The sequence below is a fragment of the Chaetura pelagica genome, unplaced genomic scaffold, assembly GCF_000747805.2.
Source record: "Chaetura pelagica isolate M959 unplaced genomic scaffold, ChaPel_1.0 scaffold90, whole genome shotgun sequence".
Lineage (NCBI taxonomy): Eukaryota > Metazoa > Chordata > Aves > Apodiformes > Apodidae > Chaetura > Chaetura pelagica.
In genome coordinates this window covers 6909303-6929919 of record NW_009953496.1, presented here as the reverse complement: position 1 = coordinate 6929919, position 20617 = coordinate 6909303, and the positions used below count along the sequence as shown (strand labels likewise).

The 20617-nt window shown below is 37.5% G+C and overlaps 1 protein-coding gene across 4 annotated transcripts in view; it reads right to left on the bottom strand.

Moving 5' to 3' along the window:
• Positions 1-20316, bottom strand: part of EYA4 (EYA transcriptional coactivator and phosphatase 4) — a 49803-nt gene extending 29487 nt beyond the window's left edge. The window contains exons 1-8 of one of the 4 annotated variants that reach the window (XM_009999133.1): positions 20196-20316; positions 13336-13413; positions 7513-7579; positions 6612-6614; positions 5425-5567; positions 5135-5278; positions 4097-4176; positions 3540-3720 (exon numbers count right to left, since the gene is read on the bottom strand). In XM_009999133.1, coding sequence (XP_009997435.1) covers positions 3540-3720; positions 4097-4176; positions 5135-5278; positions 5425-5567; positions 6612-6614; positions 7513-7579; positions 13336-13413; positions 20196-20316 — 817 coding nt within the window. Of the gene's footprint in view, positions 1-3539; positions 3721-4096; positions 4177-5134; positions 5279-5424; positions 5568-6611; positions 6615-7512; positions 7580-13335; positions 13414-20195 lie in introns of those variants that run through there. The other 3 variants (XM_009999135.1, XM_009999134.1, XM_009999136.1) reach the window with 3 other exon arrangements.
• Between the last annotated feature and the right edge of the window lie 301 nt (positions 20317-20617).

Below are 20617 nucleotides of genomic sequence, written 5' to 3'. Positions count from 1 at the left end.
TCCTGCTGCAGCTCATTTGAGACAGAAATTTTTATTGCAATGTTTGAAATTTTTTAGCTTTTCCAATAGTCAACAAATGTCTAATAAATATACTTCATAGCTTCCTCCAACTGGAACTGTAAGGAGCATCAGAGATCCAATAAACCAAGAGGAAGATGTTAAAACCAGAATATGGAATAACCTCTTTATCACAGATGCCCATACACATACTTGTAGACTGGTTCATGTCCAGCACGAAGCCTTCCCATGCTGTGGAAATCTTGCAGCAGCTCTAGTTGGAGGACAGGGAGTTACAGCACCACCATTTCAAATGGAGGTGGTCTTTCATATCCAGAATACTGTTTCCCACTCATAGTCTGATATGAACATTTCTTCCTCCATGGTAAAACACAGTTGTGCCACTTAAGCTGGAGAAAAGCAATGTGGGCACACATAGACCTAATGCTGTCCCTGGAGAAGATGCAAAGGGTGATTTCACTGTGAGTACCAAATTCAGAGAGACCAAACTCTATTGCATCTCATTAATAGAATTGGAGCTAATATCCTATAATTGATTCACCTCATGCAGCGCTAGATGTATGAAAATGAGGTGCTTAAACATGAAGCTTTTACCCAGGCCTATTTTCTCCGCTAGAATTTTATATGCCTTGGATTAAATGTACTCATGTACTTATCAAATGTGCTAAAATGTGCTCATCTCCTGACACCTCAGGATTCATCTGACTTAGCCCAATCTGAGATTAAGTGCCCTTGGAGATACCTACTTCTCTCACAGACAACTCTATGGTGATGAGTGCATTTTGAAAAATCTGAATATAAGGCAACCACATTACAAACACAGAAGAGAAGTTAATGGAAAGGGAAAGGAGCTGAGCCTTACACAGATGTGGCATGGATGAACTACTGAGCTGCTTCGTACTCTCTTTGTGAATTGACTTTTATTACATATTCTTACCAGAAAAAGCAGTCTTAAGATGGCTTCAACATTACAGACCTTTGTTATCGCTTGTTACAAGTAGCAGAAAGAGTAAAATGTATTTAAATTTTAATCTGCTTTTGGTCAATAAATAAAAATGTAACTGATAGTAACTCTTGATCTGATGGGGCTTTATTATGAAAATAAGGAATTCTGTATATGTGGAGAGTACAAGAGGCTTGATTAGTTATTTGAATCAATAGCTAGCAGATGTGGCAGAAGAGTGAAGTGCCTTGCTGTGTTTTAGCTGAAGTGTTAAGGATCAAGCAATAAAGTCCTATTTGACAGCAGGTGAACATGGTGAGTGCTGAAGCTCTGCAGTATGACCTGCTGAAGCGATCTCCAAGACACCACAACTCACTGATGGACATTTATTTCTACAGTGACACAGAAGGGCACAGGCATGTCATGTATTCTCAAAGTGGGTGTTCCACTCTCGGCAGAGAGTCGCATGATCAGTGCAACATTTCACAGGAATAAGGGGTACGTGGGCAGAATTGTAAGTTCAGATGCACAACCTACTCAACAAGAGAACAAGTTCAGATGCTTAAACAATACACAAACAAGAAATACCCTTACTGTTTCATAGGTGTGAAGCTTTCAATATTTTTTTTACCTGTTCAATCTATGTAAGATTCTTTTTCTTTGTCAATGCTATTCAATACTAAGAGAGTTTGTAATAAGTGATAAATTCATACAGGACTTCTAGGAAACACAGATACACAAGGGAGAGTCAACATGGGAAACACTGATTTTTCTCAAACAGAATATGGGGGAATAACAAAGGAACAAGGAAGAGTACACAGGACACACACAATTATCAAAACATTACTTGTGAGTACTCTTTACACTGTTTAAAAAATATTTTATGTATCATTTGTGTCTGCTATGGATGCCCTACCACTGTTGAAATTTCACTTGATTTCAAGTTATCTTTTAGCTTTTTTAGTTCCAAAATTTGCATTCTGAGACTACTGAACAACATATCAGACTTTCTACAAAACCCAAGGGAATGTGTATCTCCCTATATCCGTTCCATACCATACCACACCACAGATACATGCACGCACACACACACACATGCACTTTAAAAATCAGCCTAAAGAAGACAGCTGGCAAGGATAAATTTCAACTTACACATTCAAATTTCTGACGTTTTTACATTTTAGAAAATGTAAGGAGCTTAGATGAAGTATGAGGTGTTGCTTATACTTTTCTTCACAATATTACCCTTCCTTTATACATTATTTTTTCTACTATACTGTTCAGTGAAATGTAGCAGTTGTCAGGATGCAAATTAGGAAAATTTATGCAATGAGATGATTCTGTGATTAAAGCACATTTCCACCCTATTCAGAGCCTAATCCAAACCCCAGTCTATTAGACTTTTCATAACTGCTCACAGTCTGTGGGTGAGGCAGACACTATTCATGCTGCGCGAGGAAAGCCAGTGTCCCTGGAAGAGACTTCTCTAAGAGGGCTTAGCCAGGTGGCTCACCCATGGCCTTAGTAGGCTCCTCAGGTTATGAATATATGACATAATACTGAGCTAAATCTTTAAGAACTTCCTATGTAATTGAAACAATGCAGGAAGGTGAACATGAAAAGCAGGCTCTGTTTCCCCAGTAAGGATACCACACTCATCTAATGGTGGCTTTGAGTTCTTAAACTAGCCCACCAAGATCTTCACAGCTCTGCACTACACTATGCCTAATTTCAAATACATAATTTAATCCCATTTATATTAAATGCGGGAAAATAAATTCGTGAGATATTCAGGAACTTCAAAATTCAGCATTAAAAAAGAAAAAAAAACCCAACCATATTAACAGTTGTGTTTTCACAACACATCGAATGGAGTGGGCAAACATCTGACTGTGAACTGGGTTATAAAAAAACTGTAAAGAAACATTGTGCTGTAGTGGATGTACACAAGGGGGCAGAGCTGGGCAGGCAAATTGGGTTCCCAACAACTCCTGTCAAAGTTCTTTTTGCAACTTCAACTACTTCGCAGCTATTTTTTTTAAAGTAACTTGAGCTAAAAAGTGACAGCTTAGTTACCTAAATCTGTGAATTAGCAAACATGGCTTGTATACATTTGAATAAGGCCATGCACCCTTGATAGCATGATTTGGCATAATGAGACAAACAACAGTATTTCATTTTAAATTCTCTACAATAACACTTCAGAACATGCAGGTGGATACAGGAACGTTCCACTGTCAGTAACAGGAGAGCACATTGAATTTTTATTTCAAAATTTACTAAAGGTTTGTTACCATATGGTCGGTTTTGTTACAAACAGATCCCTACCAGACCATTCAACTTTTTAAAGGCCTTCTCCCTCCACAACCAACCATCTCAGTCTGCAAAGAGCTGTATTTAATGAACAAACAAACCAGACAGGTTTCCTAACTAAATTTCAAAAAAGAGCTTAGTCTGGCTGGTTTGCATGACAAAGTTTTCTGAAAGGCATAACCTAAAACTGTCAATATTCAAACAAAGTGGATATGGAAATCTTGTCTTTACACAAATACAGAATAGAATTCAAATTTTTTTTCACCTGAATGTAGATCTGTACCTGGTTGACTAGTCAGGCCTGGGAGAGAGTCTTGCAACTGATAGGTTGATGATGATGAAGTGCCATCAGCTGTGTTGTTTGAGGTCATATATGCACCATATGTTGATGCTGAGTAATACTGTGCATATTGATTTTGGCCAAAAGCTGTGTATGATGGATAATCCTAAAACAACAAATACAGAGGAGTGCTTAATTAAGTAGAGTAACAAGTGATTTTTCCATTAAGCATTTCTAAGTGTGTAATCATATGACTCTTGCAGAGTTTAGGGGGTTTAGTTCAGATTTGTTTGTTTGTTTGTTTGTTTTAAATTTAAGGATATTTAACATTTTTTAATTACTAAAAGACTTCAAAGAGGTTGCAAAAGTACCAAAAGATGCAACAAGGTTTCCACTGGGATTTTGATCACTTTCCGCAGAAAATAGTATTGAACCACAGTGGCTCTAATTCAGTATAACAGATGTAAATTAAAATAACATGATATAATTAGAGTTAAATAAATCCTTTGGTAATTGACAAACAAAAATGTTAACATTCATACCTGTTGTGAACCACTGAAGTTTGTTGAATTTGAAACAGAATTGTTTGCATAAATAGTGGATGATGGTGTAAAACTAGAACCTAAAATTAAAAAATACAATTAATTGTGTGAACTTGTTCATGAACCAAAATAAAATTCTAAACACAACATTTTGTGTTAAGATATTGATCAATAATAAGAAGAAACAACTTTTATTTTCTGTTTAAACAATAAACCATTGTAATGAAACTCTAAAAGAAATGAAATGCTACTTCTGTGCATGCAGTCACACATTCTTCTTCACACCACGCAAGATACTGCAAGTAAGTCCTTACACCAACCAAGAAAGCACTTTTCAATTTATTGCAATGTCTCACCTCTGCACAAATGCTGTTCTTCTCTTTGCCTTCATTTTTAACACTTTAGCTTATGTTTACTTATGAAACAAAAAACTTTTCAAAGAATATATTAATGATCCATTGAATCTGTAATGAGGCATGTCCTTGTTTTCAACATGTCAGATGAATCATGTTGTAATTTGTAATATTTTAAATATTAGGAATTGTATAAGAATCTTTAAAAATTACCCAAATAGAACAGGTTATCGATGATCAAAGGGGAGTAAGTGAATTAAGAAATGAATAATAAATGAAATAATAAATTTGAATGAAGGAGAAATTATAAAAAATCATGTTAACCCAAGGAGAAACCAGTATCAAATTATGTTATACTCAGAAACATGGAAAAAAGGAAAAGTAACTTGTGTACACTAATAAATACAACAAATGCTTCCAGTTTTGCTGTGTGATTTCCCCCCATAAAAAAATAAAGACTGCATTGCATGACCAGATCTCAGTTAACAGATAACCAAAATGGATACATATAGTCAGACCAATACTGGGAAAAAAATACATGTATTTAAATTTTAGAGGTAAAAGCAGCTGCCTGTTTTTGACAGGGTTCACAGAAAGGAATGGAAAATATATCATAAATATGGGGGAAGAGAGGGCTGTTGGCAGCAGTGGAATAGAATGAGCCCTGATGGTGCTGGCTACTCACCTGGCATCTGGTAAGAGTAGGGTGTTTGGCCTGGCTGTGGGGTGGAAAACCCTGGGCTGTAACTCAGGCACCCGCTCTGCAGTGGTGATTGGGCCTGCGAGAGCCCACTTTCCGTCTTGATGCCTGGCAACATTACACCCAAATCTGTGTAAGAAATTAATTGTCAACTGATTCTTTAAAATATTTTCTTACAGTTGGGAAAACAGCAACAAAAAAAAGAAAGCAAAAGACCATTCACGGCGGCATTGCTCTTACTTCGGCACAAAGCGAAGTAACAAGAGGTGAAATACCGTAAGTGGGCAGGCTGTAGGGCTGTCCTGTCTGTGAGTAGGCTGTGTAGACCGCTGGCTGCTGCATTCCCGAATACTGGGTTTGTCCAGCATAGGCAGACATTGTTTGAGCTGCTGGTGTAGAAAGAATGTGTGGATAGGGCCTAAATATCAGGAAAAATAGCATTACTGTGGCAACAAATACTTTGTATGTTGATTCAAGCAATAAAGTAAAGAAAAAGTTTTAAAGATGTCCAAAGGCAGTTCATTATCCTGCCAACTGTTCCTCTTCTGGGATTTATTCCATTCCCCACTGAAATAAGCTGAAAACCATCCCGGCTCACATTCCCCAGGGCACAGGAAATATTTTGTGCTGTCCCATCACTACAGTTTAATTCTCAAGCTACTGTGTCCAGCTCTAAGTGGACTGTGCCACTGCTCCATGGCTTGGTATGGATTTGATCCCTTAAGAGTCAAGATGAGCCTGCTTAAATCAGAAATACCCTTGTGCTTTTATAATCTGGTGGAGGGAAACTTGGACCAGAAGAAAAAAGGTACTACAGAGGTATTAAACATAGAACATTACAGCTACGACATTATGTCCTCTGTGTATGGTTCTGCTTCAACAGACATCTAGCCTCTGGCTTCAATGGGAGATGGATTGCACCCATTAAGAGCAGAATGAAAAATATTGACTGCTGCACTTTGGTAACCAGATGGTCTTTAAACATTTGGAAAATATGGGCTAGGAAAACAGAATGGAAATAAAATGGTCTTTTATTTATAAATACTGGGGTTTTATAGAGAGATTGAATAAAATCAAGTTTAAAGTTTTTTGCCCTCCAGAGTTGCAAAAACATACAGAGAGCATTTGTCTTGGATTGTTTTGTAAGTCAAATAAGACTTTATGGACCAAGAGTTGAATAAACACACTCTGCAGAATTACGCTAACTGAAACCTGACCATTAAATCCATGACTAAGTTTCAGATTCTTATTTTTCTATTATTTTTTCTTTCTAATTAGTTGAGTACAGTTGGCAGCAGTTACTATCAGAAAAGGGTTACTCATTAATTTAGATGCCAATAAATTATTACAGTAGATTAAAAATTCTATTAGACCTTGTAATGTATCTGGCCAAAAGTATCAGGTATAGTTTGCCAAAACCTTTTTTAAGTGGAATAAGGCAGACTGTTCTTAGTTCAGGCACTTACTTTCTGTATCAATAAATATTGGCTATCATGATATGAATGTAAATTTATTACAAAAACTTGAAAAAGCCCAAGCAGCTACAGTTTCAATAGTTTCTCTGTATCAAAGTCACATAGGTAGATGCATCAAATACACAGAAACAAACAGATGGCATACTGGAATCTAGCATCCTTATGTACAACACTGATTTTTAGGACATGCAGACTAGTAGCCTGCCAACTGCATTTTTGGTGCTTTTTCCTGAAGCTCCCACTCCTGGCTTCATGTGATTACCTGACAGCCTGCTTTCCTCAAAAAAAAGGGAAAGAAATTTTCTATTCTTAACAGCTGTCTTAAAAATAAGGAGGAAAAAAAAAAAAAAAAAAGAGAGAGAGATAAAAAGCTGATCCAGCTTATTTTATTTTTACATCTTAGGATCCCAGAGAAGGAGGAGGAAAGGGTGGTTCATGACTGTGGAATGCTTGGAAGCGCTTGGCAATGCCGGCACTGGGAGGGTCTGTGTCAGCGTTACCCCTCAGCACACATCTTGCATATGCAATTGTGATTTCTAAATATAAACTCTCTTCTTCAAAATATCTCTGTATGCATTGCCAGCACTGTTAAGATGCTGATGTCTGAGAAAGTAATAGTCCGATCTTTCCTTTCTGTTGTGGGTAGATATTCAAGTGTTATTACTTATGCAGCAATACCACCCTGCACAGAGCAGGATCTTACTCTGCAGTCATGTGAGGAAAAAAAAAGATGGGAGAGCAAGCTACAGTGGAGTCAGCACTGAGGCTTAAGTATTTTCCTTTCTCTGTTTCTTCTGCTGATGAATACTTGTTTGCAACAAATCACAGAACTGCCTAACAGCCAAGGCCAATTCCCTATAAAAGACTAGAAGAGGTGCAGAGACTAACTTGGAGGGATATATCTGTGGAGAGTACTGGTGCGCAGATCTTGGGCTGTAGCCACTGCTCGTTATTACTGCAAAACAGAAAACAGGAGTACAACAGTTAGACACGTCATGAGACAAATTCAGCCATCCTGAATGCTAATGCAACAACATTTGCAGAGAAGCTTATTGAACAGCACAGCTTTTCAACAAAGTAGATGTCACCTGAACTGCAACATCTTAATACAAAAATTCAAAAATTCCCAAATCATTCATCGTTGTACAGAACTCTCTAGTGGCTATGGGTATGTAATGCTTTTTCAGCTTGGCTGACACATTTCCAAATATATTGCAGAGGCAATTTCATACATATTCTGATCCACACACAGATCTTTCAAATTTGCAAGTTGTATTAAAATTAGTAGTTAAAAAGAATCTTGTAATTTAACATATGGCATTGCAAGGGATTGAAATAACATACATATACTTTATTATAGTCTCTCATTAACAAGCTTAACATTAATACTGGGTAGGAAAAATACGTTTTATATGGGTGTGGTTAGTTTTAGTCAGTGATGGCAGATACCAGGTTGGCTACTAGAGAATGAACACCAGTCCTATCATCAAATGGACTAGAACATAGCCCATAACAAAAATATTTTTATTTCAAAAGTAGGCGTAAACACTCCTGTCCGGTAGCCATCAAAATTGTGTATGTCTGTATTAGTCATAGCTGCATTCTTCCAAGAAAGCTAACAGAACAATGGTCATATCCCATTAAAATCTCATTCAGAAGTGGTGCTCACACTGGATTAATTCCAAGTGTTTGGAAGTTTCTCTTTTCCTTAGCCATCTGTCTTGACTAAGACAGATGTATTCCAAATATATGTACTCTAAAGTGTTGAACCGATCCCTTCAGAGCAAATCCATACTGGGGAAACACACAGAGTGTCTTTATAAGGCCATCTGCTGTTCATTCACTTTTCAAAAGATTAAAGTAGTACACAACGAAGCACTGGAATTTCCTTAGTCTAATCAATCATAGTTGTACTTCAAAGTGTACCTTCTTCCTGAGCTGTTCATAATGGAAGTAGAAATGAACTTTCAGAATTATGTAAGTGACAAATAGGTTTAGGTTCCTAACTATTTTATGAAACATGATGTATTTTTACATCCAGGCCTAATAAACGTCTTTGAGATCTATTGCTTTGAATATAAGCAGAACTTCATATTTTTAAAGCTAGTTTAAATGCATTTAGAACATGTAGGACTTATAAGGAAAATATGGTAGAAGAAAAACAATTAGCTTTTTTAAATGTGCAGTTGAGTATAGCTAGATAATAAAGAAGAATTGGATAATAATTTTTGGAACATGTGCCACCAGATTTCATAAAAGAGTTGCTGATTGAAAAGATACTGAGGGTTTGTCTGTGATTGGAAGTCTGCTGAATTTAATTTTGTACGGATATTCTTTTTGTGGTTTAAGCTCAATCTGCTGAGTGATTCACTAGGTGTGCATACAGCTGCTCAAAATTAGATGAACCTGTAGCTGAATGTATCAATATAATCAGTACACAGAACTCTAAAGGCTGCTCCCAGTTATTTAAGGCTTGAAGAGTAATTAGTCTTCCCTGCTGCATCCCAATGATCTATCTCTAGAGAAAAACAATAGGTAACAGTAACACAGTGACCTTGGTGATACTCAGGGCAAGGAACTTTTGTGATCCATTATAGGCTTATCAGATCCTTTTTGCCTGTACTGCTCCACTTTGTTGTCTGATCATTTGCTGGATGACAGCTCATTTGATTAATGAGTTTAGGTACAGCACATTTAGCATTCCATCACACCCAATGTAGACTACAAAAAATGAGTGACTGTTCATTTAAATCACTTGAGCTATCAAAACCTGATGTTTTTCAGCAAAAACTGTCCTGACTTCTTTTTAATTCCTTCTTCATATACCTTATGTTATAAATTTGGAGGAGAAAATCAAATACTTTTGGAAGGTGGTTTTATATTTCCTATTTTTCCTTTTTTTCTTTTTTCTTTTTTTTTTTTTTTTTCCCCTCCAGCTTCCCTGATGATAATACCAGCTCCAGGGAACAGATTGAAAAAGAGATAAGTGCCTGCAAAGGAAATCTTGTACCTTTCAAACTAAAAAATCTGTTCCTTTCACTCTTTCTCTGGTAGTTTTCTCACTGATTTGTGCACTGCATTTTAGACTGAGAGATGTTTGAGAAACACAGGTTGTTAAGACCTACCATAAGAGAGCATTAAAACTGAGTAGAGCTGTAGACTATGTCTATATCTCATAGATCAAATAGGTAATTTTAAGGGTTATCAAACTTAACTTTCACTACCAGATACTCTCCTACACTGGTGGCAACGGAGGAGAAGGCAGGCTGTGACAGTTTGTAGAACTGTACCACTTTTATAAGCCATTTATATTAATTGGGCTAAACACTGGTTTATGCTGCTTATATTAAAAACAAAATCAAAACTGTTTCTTCCCTGAAAAACTCAAGTATTTCTAAGACTTCACCACCTGAATTTACCAGAGGAGTGCTCTTCAGGGTGAGCGTAAGACCCGTGATTTCTCAAGTCTCACTATGGCACTGAGGGCATATTCCAGTCCCAACTAATGCTGATTGACAGAGGGAATGAATCTTATCAGTTACCCTGTTAGCTCAACTGGCCAATGTGCCTGTGGATAATTTAAATTACTGCAAACTGTTCTCATGGCATGTGTTGGGTTGAGTATATTAACACAGGCTGAAATTTTGTATTGTTTTCATCATGCATCTGGAAAGTTCTGCTCAAAGAGGTTAGGTTAAAAGGATCTTATTTAAGTAACGAATCACAACATCTACACAGAATAAGACCAAATGTAGGTTATAGAGCAATGGTGTTTCTTAACTTCTTCTTTATAGCCTTCAGAAATTGTTTTCTATACCTTTTTTGTGTATAGTAAATACAGAGTAAAGAGGATTATGAAAACATCAAATGTGTCTGTCTGCACTCTATTGAAATGATAAACAGTTCTCAAACTGCTTCAGTATTGTTAGATATATAAACACAGGAATGTATGCACTCATAGTGCAGCAGCTGCAGCAAATTCAGAATATGAAGATGCTCAATTCAAGGCTGTTCAGCTCTCCTCATCCTGTGACTACCCACCCCCCCCAGGACCTGCTGCAGCACCACAAAGCTTCAAATTGAGTATACCGGTATTAATTACCAGCTGTCATTCTTTGAAGAAAAAGGAGGAGGAAGAGGAGTGCACAATGTGACTTTCCACTTGGCTAATCCCAGCCATGAGGCACAGTTTCTCCCCAGGGCAGCTGTGCAGAATAGAGGAACTGGAGCCCTGAGCAGGACCTGTTCCATGGCCTGGGAAAGACCACTGTGGCAACTGTCACTCTCCATTCAAGAGATCCATGTGCTTTATTTTTCAACTTTTCAATCAAAATTTGGGGTTCATCACAGTTCCCTGTGGAGCCTAACCTGTCTCTCCTGCTCTGTACCTCGCAGAGTCTGCATGAGCACCCGTTTCTGTGTTACAACTGGTCAACAGAGACAGAGTTGGTTACTTCACATCCCACAGGGCTTGTTCAGCTCAGCTCCAGGACATATCACAGGTTTTGATTGTCCTTTGAGCACAGAAATAAATTTTAATGGGTAGTATATATGAAGGAGAGGATTTCTGTATGGCAGACTCTCAAATGGGTGTCAGCAGAAGGCTTCCCCTATTCACCCATGCCTCATTTCATAAAATATTTAATAACATACTAAAATCCCTACTAACAAAGGATGCTTGAGTCCTTCTGATCTATGCTTGTTTATGACAGAGGAGGTGATATCCCTGATAGTAGACTAGATGTCTAGGCATCCTCACAAAATGAGCTCATAGATGCTCTGAAAGCTGAAGGAAAGTACCAGCATTACCCCCTTGTCACAGCTGGGAATAATACACATTAGTAGCTTACTACTAGGAAAAAACAAACTCTTCAGTGTTGGGCTTTGTTAGGCATTATTTCCAATTACAGATGCTTTGTCTGAAATAGCATCTTTCTACTAGTCAGCATTTACTGTCTTTGGCAAGACATTAAACTTCCCAAATAGCTAGCTAGGTTAAGAATTCAGTGTTCTTTAGCACTTCTTCTCCAAAACTGAGCCTAGCAAATTGTCCAATTTTCAAGTATCAGCAAAAGCTGAGTGTGAAAGCAATGGATTTACTCTTTATGAAAGGCTCAGTGTATTACCAAGGTAGCTCTGTGTCTCACTCTGATGATGAAGACTGCACATCACCCAGACAGGCACACTATTTATTTCCCACTGTGAATGGCCATACTCATTTAATACTTGAGTTTGTGACCTAAACTGAGAATCAGGATCATATTTCTTTTGAGCATGCAGGTGGCTAACGAACACAAATTACTGTGTAAAGGCTCAAATTCCTGTCTCTTTTTGGAGGCACGAATTGTTTCCAAATCTCCAAAGTGTCGAAATGTCAACACTTCTTCTAAAGTCTGTGGAAGCTAATGGGTGAGTGGCAACTGGCAAAATCAAGCTGTTACTTAGCTATCTAACTGCAATTTTTTGCACCCCTTCACAAAGATGTTGCCTTAGCCATGTTTTACACATGGAATCCAACTCACATATCTTAAAAACTTGGTAAAATTTCACCAACAATGACAGAATCATATATATTGTGGGACAGTTTGTAATCTGTAATCATCACTAATACAATTTTATGATAGAGTAGCAAGAGAATGAAAAGCTAAACTTAGCCAGGACTGTTCCTCCACTTTATGGAGCTTGTTAGGCTTTTAGTTGATGACATTCCTTTATAATAATATAATAATAGTATAATAATGAGGACAATATTTTCATTTTTTTCTAACCATAAATAGTATAGGTTTGCTTTCCATCTCACAGAAGACCTTTTCTTCAGGCACTAAATTTGTTATAAATACTTTTCTGAATAACCAACTTGGGAGTATATCTGCATTTACTGATGCTTAAAAAACAAGTCCAAAAACATAAATTCAATGTTCAAAACATTTTTATTACACAGAAACATTGTGATTTCCAAAATATTTTAAATAGGGATTGACTACCTAAGTCTATAAAACTAATATCTGTGTGGAGTGGCAATTCTTGACTTCAGTCATGTTCCAGTCAGGCCATCACTGAACTGGTATTTTCAGACGCAAAATTTATTCTCCACTCTCTACTTGTTAACATTATTATTAGCAGGATTAATCTTAATTATTAGAAGGCAGATTATCTGCATTTCTCCACTGTTCATCACCTTTTAATAATTTATAGACATCTACTTAAAAATTGTTGTCTGAATCATCTAAGAAGTAGTAACTGAAACTTACGATTATTTACAGTAAAATACAGGCTTTCTTTTCATGGAAAGAAAGTAGTTTATGAGAATCTGGTCAATGTTTAAGCTAACACACTGCTCATAGGAAAAAAAGGACTAGCACTGAAAGATAACCCTCAAGATTTTAAATTCTACGAATTAGAATAGCTGTTACAAATACAATCCAGTTTTTATTTCCTAAGATCGTACAAGCCTAGCGCTAAGAAAAATCTCCAGTACAACAATAACACTATGACCCTAAGATTTTAGATACAGTAATCACCTTAGGCATCATTAAAGCTTCTTTAAGATCATAGCTCCTGAAAATTGTAATTACAATTGACAAAAATGAAAAGTATACTCTATTGTAGATTTTGAAGATTACTTCCATGCAGTGAAATGCTCATTAGAGAAGGTTACTAAATGCTATATTAATGTGCATCTAACAATACATGATCTTATTATGGCTTTACCTGACCCAGTAAAAGTGTCAAGGGATCCATCTCCAGTTGTTGTTGTTGTTTCACTGCTGTTCAGGGGTTCTGTTTTGACTGCAAGAAGAGACACTACATAGAAGAATAAGTAGATATGAGATTTTACTTCTAAAGTTCCACTGGAGTCTTCATGCCAGCCTCACTAGCAGCAGTCCAGCTAGAACAAGCATGCCCTGCAACAGTTTCCACCTTTGCTCTGTGACTGCACTGAGACACGCTACACTTTCTCCACCTGGAAAGGCCATGCATCTACATAGCTTTTTATCTGTGCATTCCTCTATCTATTGGTCTTTGCAAGTAGATTATCTTCTGTGGAGATTTCAACCTCTATCTTACTGAGGAAGATTCTTAGGAGGAAATGGGCTTAAGTTGTGCCAGGGGAGGTTTAGATTAGATATTAGAAATATTTTATTCACCAAAATGGTATTTAAGCACTGGAATAGGCTGTCCAGGGAGGTGGCTGAGTCTCCATCCTTGGAGGTATTTAAGAGACATATAGATGTGGTGCTTAGGAGCATGGTTTCAGCATTAGACTTGGTAGAGTTAGGTTAATGGTTGGTAGTTAGGTTATGGTTGGACTCAATGATCTTAAAGGTCTTTTCCAACCAGAATGATTCTGTAATTCTCTGATTATTGATTCTAACAATTCCATAAGAGCAGCAGAGAGGAAGGAAACATTAGCCGTTGAGGGACATAGCACATAACAAAAATAGTTTTGCCTGGCAAGTGAAACAATAATAATTATATAGTTTCATGCTCATATAGAAGCAAATTGCTTTCACAGTGCCAGCATTCTGCCTTTCTCCTTCCCTTTTGCAGAGTCTGTGGGGGGCTTTTTGAGCTAGGTCACCAGCAAGCAATTTTCCATAAATGAAGAGAGAAGTCTAAAGGAAAAAAAAAAGCAAAAGAACTAGAGTGGGACACAAACAACAGCCATGAAAAGTCAGGTTCTAACTCAGAGTTTACCAAATATTTGGGTCCACTCTGAACTCAAATTACTTTTTACAGACCATCATGCACTCTTACCATTGAAGCTATAACTGAAAGCACCACAGAGGTAATCTAAATTTTATAGTTTTAATACGTTACATAAACAGACCATCTGGCATGGACTTTTGTAATCAAGTATGGGAATCAACCCTTTAATTGATGTGGTAAGAAAGAGGAGTATGCTGCAGCTGTATTAGCTGTTTGACTGGCAGATGTGGAAACCATCAACATACTATCACAATCGCTTGGAGAAGGTCAGTTGTGTGTAAGCATGGGAGCATTTATCACACATATATCAGCAACTTGCTTATATATACCACAGGACCAGTAGCTGCCCAGGGGTGCAGATCAAAGTGGCAATGAGGACCTACATGAGCCACTGCTGTGATCATATATTAGGTATGAAAGTTCCAAGGACACATTCCAGGATTTGTGGAGAAGCCTTTGCTGTGACAGTCGGGCTGGCAGAGGTCCCCAGCGTGTCTAACATATGCCAAGCAAAGGCATTTTCTGCCAGCTGGTTACCTGACGCCTCTGAGGAACATCAGCTAAGCTGACCAAAGCTCTCATCTGTCAACATCACTGCATCCGTGTTTGACTTCACTGGCAAGAGTAAGGGAAGTGGGGTGTTCTGTGTTCTGAGCTGGCAATGTATTTACAACTATGGCTCAGATTCAAGTAATCTAATTTAAGCATATAAGTTAGGTACATAATAACATCCCTTTACATCCAGTTGAGAAGAGAGGCACTTCCAGAGGGAGATTCAGTGCAAACAACAGCCTGAGCTGCCACTGACTTCACCACCCCTCTTACAGTCCATAGAACAAAAGGTAGTGGATGAGCAAAATAAAGTCTTTGGTTTTCCCATGGGAAAATAACTCCTACAGAACCATACTGTGACTCCTTCCTTTGACTGTGAGCTCCACCAGGAGCAAACTGGGAACTACAGAACTATCAATCGAGCCACAGGTGACAAGCCCCATGAGTTACCTCTCCTGCAAGATCTCACTCCATTTCCAGTCACACTACTCAAGGGATGCTACTTCAGTATGTCATATGGGATGCTGCAGATGTCTACAAGTGCATAAGTGACCTACACTGAGTTCAAAGGACACCTGTCACGTAGGGAACATTTGAGAAATCGGGATTTATTTGTGTCTGTAACAGGCAGAGTGCCCTGTGGCATCACTGGTGCCCCAATGCTACAGAAACTAAGCAGCACCATCTTGCACAAGTTACACAGTTGTATTTTTCCATTTACTGTGCAAGATGTAAAAATACTTGCGTGTGTCTCTCAAATGTAGACGATTTTTCATTACTGCTTCTCTTTAATAAAACTGCCACATGAATATATTCTCCCTGCAAGCAGCAGGATATTAATTCAATATGAAATCATCAGGGAAAATTTTAGCCACGTTTTTCCAAGCTCCTCTGCACTTCTTGTCATTTTGCAGGCTATTATTGTCTGATTTTTAAAAAAATAAATAATAAATTAAAAAATAGCTGTGACAAGAATTACTCAAAATGAGCAAAGTAATTAATAAGAGTAATCAACCATTCCCACTTGTCTATTTAGCTGAGAAAGATGTGATTTAATTTTCATCAGATCAGGAAAATATACATCCAGGGAAAGCTTAAGGGTCATTTGTCACAAAACAATTGCCTCCACTGAACTTCAGGCTTCTCAGTCATGTGGAACATGTATTGTTGCCTGAAGCATGAAAAGTAATTAATTCATCTTCTGATTACTATACATAAGTGCCTGCATGTGTTTCAGAATGAAAATATATATTAAGTTGGAAATACTTGTATTTTCCCCTCTGAAGATCTTTAGCCATATTTTACTTTCTAAGATTCATGTCTCTCCTCTGCAGAGTATGGACATTTAGCTACATGAAAAAATCCTACTTTTTAGTACATTTATCTGTTTCTGTTCAAGAAGGTTTCCCACTATAACCCATACTGATCTACAAACCTATGTTCAGTATTGCATCCAGAAAGTCACTCCAGTATACGCCTAACTTTTATTTAACAAAACCTTCAGTACTGAATGGAAATGTTCACTTTCGAGTTGTGCCTACTTCTGCTTAATGCCAGCTGCAGTGCCCTTTCACCAGCCAGTCTTTTGTATTCCCCATCTTTTCCAATCCTTGTCAAGGAGAGAAGGATCTAAAACAAAAGAAACTCCGCAATGGAATTAACTTGAGGAAATTATTATGTTTGCACTCTGTTTTGTTTGAAAAAAACATGTAGAAAGTATTGTTTTATGTTCTTGATTTTCAACAGTTCTATTTTTTTTAATTTTATCATAGTAAGGAACTAATCAAGATCTTTCCTCAGTGTAGCTAGACATTTGGGCTGTTACCTTTCTTGTTTTATGTTACAACTCATTAAACCAAGAGGAAAAAGCAGAAGTCTAACTAACTAAATTAATATTTATAAAATTAAAAATTTAAGGAATTCAAACATCAGATGGAAAAACCCAGGAAAATGTAAACCTGAAATGAAAACAGAAGCTGACAGCAATTAAAACCACATTATAATCCCTACGTTTCCCACATATGAGATAAAGTGTAGATCTGAGTCTACTATGGCAACTACTCTAGACATAATGCAAAAACTAAGAGCATTTTGAATTAATACTTTAAAGATTACAAATTTCATATTCTATTTTTTAAAGCGTGGATTGGTTTGTTGGGGTTTTTTTACATATTGGAAGAGGAAAAATAAAACAAAAATCAATTTCAGGCTGAAAGTACCATTTAGTGTTTCTAACAATGAAGACTTCACATGCTAACAGAGTAGAGCTATCACAAAGGTCAGAGGCTGGGACGGACGTATGATGTACTAGGACAGAGAAAAGAAGCTGGGCTTGTTCTACACTAGGAATAGAAGGCTGAGAAAAGAGCTAATTGCTGCCTGCAGCTACCTACTGGGAAGGTGCAAAGGTGACAAAGAACAAAGGCTCTGTGCCCTGTGAAACTGCAAGAGGAAACAGACAAAAGTTGCAGCAAAGGAAAAATCCAATTAGATGTAAGAGGAAAATTCTTTGCTGTGAGAGTAGTCAGGCCCTGGGACAGGTGCCCAAAGAGGCTGTGGCACCTCCCACCTTGGAGATATTCAACACTCATCAAGATACTGCCTTGAGCAACATGATCTAACAGCAAAGTTGACCCTGCTCTTAGCAGGGGTTGGCCCAGCTGACCTCAAGGGATCCCTTCCAGACTTAATTATTCTAAGATGAATTCAGAATACAGCTCCCAACGAGCAACAGCTTCTACAACATAAGCTCTTCATTTGATGAAAGCACTCAGCAGACCAACATGACTACTACTCTGCCAAGCTCTTTTTTCTCTTTTACTAAAAGACTGAAAAAAACCACAGAGTTTTAGAGGCAAGAGATGCTACTATTATGCATTAGGTAGGTCAAGCAAGTGCAATGGCTATTAGAGCAAACAGGTTGGACTAAAAGTTCACATAAAACAACAAACCACACAGCTTGCCATAGGAATTGTTTTTTTCTTTCTTTTAGCAAGCCTCAAAGCTTTTCCTGGGAATGTATTCAACTAAGAACACAAATCTAAACATTCTACTGCCTATAGAAAATCAGATTTAATGCAAGTAATGCAAGGGCTTTCTCATTATATTTCTTCAGTACTGATGATTATTACTTTCATTATTACCTTCCACTTTTATCTGAGCATGACTCAGTTAACTGAGGCGACAAAGTTAAATCAGTCTTTCCTTAAAGTTAAATTCTTGTAACTGAGGGGGAGCATTCACATGGAATCAGTTATTTGGGTGCAAACAACCTTCTGTTCTCAAGTCTGAATTTTTTGGGGGAGTAAGGTCTCTCCGGAAATGTGGCTTACAAATGGCAAGCTAATTCTGAGGGTTTTTTTAAAAGGAAACTTTTTGAGATCTTCCTAATGTTAGTCCAGAATTGCACAGCTTAAGCACCTGTGTACGGGTTTGTAGAGGGATCCGGTGATACACATTTACACTTATGAGTAATCCCACATGTACTCTTAACAGTGTCACATATATAATTATTATTAATCATTATAACTCATAACATTTAATAATACATGACAGAAAACTCAAATTAAAACAACAGCTTGGAAAAACTGGCCAAATGTTTGTCAAGTGGCAAATTACATGCAGTAGCACACCAGACATATGCTTTAATTAATAATGAAAATAGTAGTAGAAGTAGTAACAATAATGTCAACCTTCATTTGTGCTCAGGTAATCATGCAATGCTGTACCTAAAAATAAAAGAAAAACAAATGGGCACTCTGTGGAAAATTCATCAGTCTGCCTTCCAGCAATGCTGACTACTGGCAGTTCCCAGCAATGCTGATCACCACGGGGCTCTCCCAGGCTCTCAGAGCATGTAAACAGCTAAGCTAATTTTAAGCGGGTTAAATTCTCCTTGTTCATCAAATGACTTTCAAAGTACGGTGAGATTAACTATTCATTGCAACTTCCTACCAGTTTTCTGGTTGTGGGAAAGGCATCGAAGGAAGGGTGGATATAAAGAAGGGGAGGGGGAACCCCATGAAAATGTTCCAAGCTCATAACCAAAGAACAGAGCAAACCAAGAGGGATGTTACACAGCAGACAGGGAGACACACCACCCACCACACACATGCACGGTACCAGGGTCTCCCATACTTGTTGCAGAAGAGGGAGTACTGCAACTCAGCAACCAGTCGGCAGTATTTAACACAGTCATGTTGTCTCCTGAGAACAGGAACGGCATAACAGTTCATTGTCCCAACGTCTGTTCAGGGTACGTGAACACTCGTCAAGGCTATTAAGCGCTCTTGCACTTTGAGCCAAGTCTTTTAACTGCACTGTATTGTTTTTATTAGTATTATTTTAACTGGTTAATTTATGCAAGTATGATATAGAAGCATCTACTTATTAGTGTTCTTTAATGGTATGCTTCATGTTTTCCCTTCTCTTTATGCCAGAATAGGGATTCTATTTTAAAATATAAATAGGTTGAACTTTAACAGGCAAGCCCTTCTCTGCAGAGCTCTGTTACACTCACATGCACATACACTTTTTATGGAAACTAGCAGATTTTTAAATTTTTTTTTAAACATAGGGATAAGTGAGTAAAATGCTTTATATTGTGGCCAGAAGGAAAGACTAAAAAGACCTTCTTGGTGCCAACTGTTAAAATAGAGAGCAAAGTATAAAATCCATAAAAAGGGCTGAAATTCTAGCTTAACTCACATCTATGGTGTCACTGTCATGGACACTAATGGGAACAGGATTCCATCTCAGAATGTGGTGCCCTACCTCCCACTGCTTCAATTCAGCTAAGGCAGAATCTATTATCTGAAAACACTGGAACATCTTTGCTGCATGACACTGCTGTCCTTACAGTAACAGACACAACAGTAATAACCATGTAAAAAAAATTACCTAAGCCCGATTTTGATGCACTTCTTTTGAAAGAGATTTTAAATTAAACTAAATGTGTGTAGTGCAGGGTGTAAGAGTAAATTATTACACAGCAATGAAGTCTGACACAGAAAATGCAATCTATTTCAAGTTACCAACAGGTATAACCAAATCTTTAATGCTTTGTTTAAATCAAACATTCCAAGAGTTTCCTTGTTCCAGTTTTGCCCAGTTCTGTCTCTGTCTTCACTCAGTGCAAATCGAAGTGCAGTTGGAATTAGCAGATTTACACTGGCAATGACTACAATTTCTTAATAATTCTTTCTGGGTTTATAAATGGGTTTATGCTCATCCTTGAAGTTATATTAAAAAATGCATATGACTAAAATCTAGCCAAAACTCTCTGTGTGCCAGCAGTGTCTTACACTTACCTCCTGTTCCATTTGTTGTAACTGATGTGCTACCGAGATTAGGTTTATCCAGTTTGGAACTCCCCGCAGCATCACTACTTCCAACAAGATTATGAGGACTGGCTAGATCTTGCATTTCCATAGACCTGTTAAAAATTAAGGTGCCAGTATTTAAATGCATTGTCATTCTATCTGTAATAATCTGCTTTTTATATAACAACTTTTTTTTTTTACATGAAGAGTTTGTAAAGCAGGTTACTATAAGGTCATCTTTGATTTTACCAAAGCTAAGAAAGTAGCTAATAATTTCATGTGAACAGCAACAAGGCCAGTATATTTCACTTTTCCTTTAGGTATTATAAAGTAAAGGACACAGGATTATGAAACTGCTCAAAGCAGCTGTAAAAAATGTGCATGAGGGAGCACATAGGTATAGATGGACA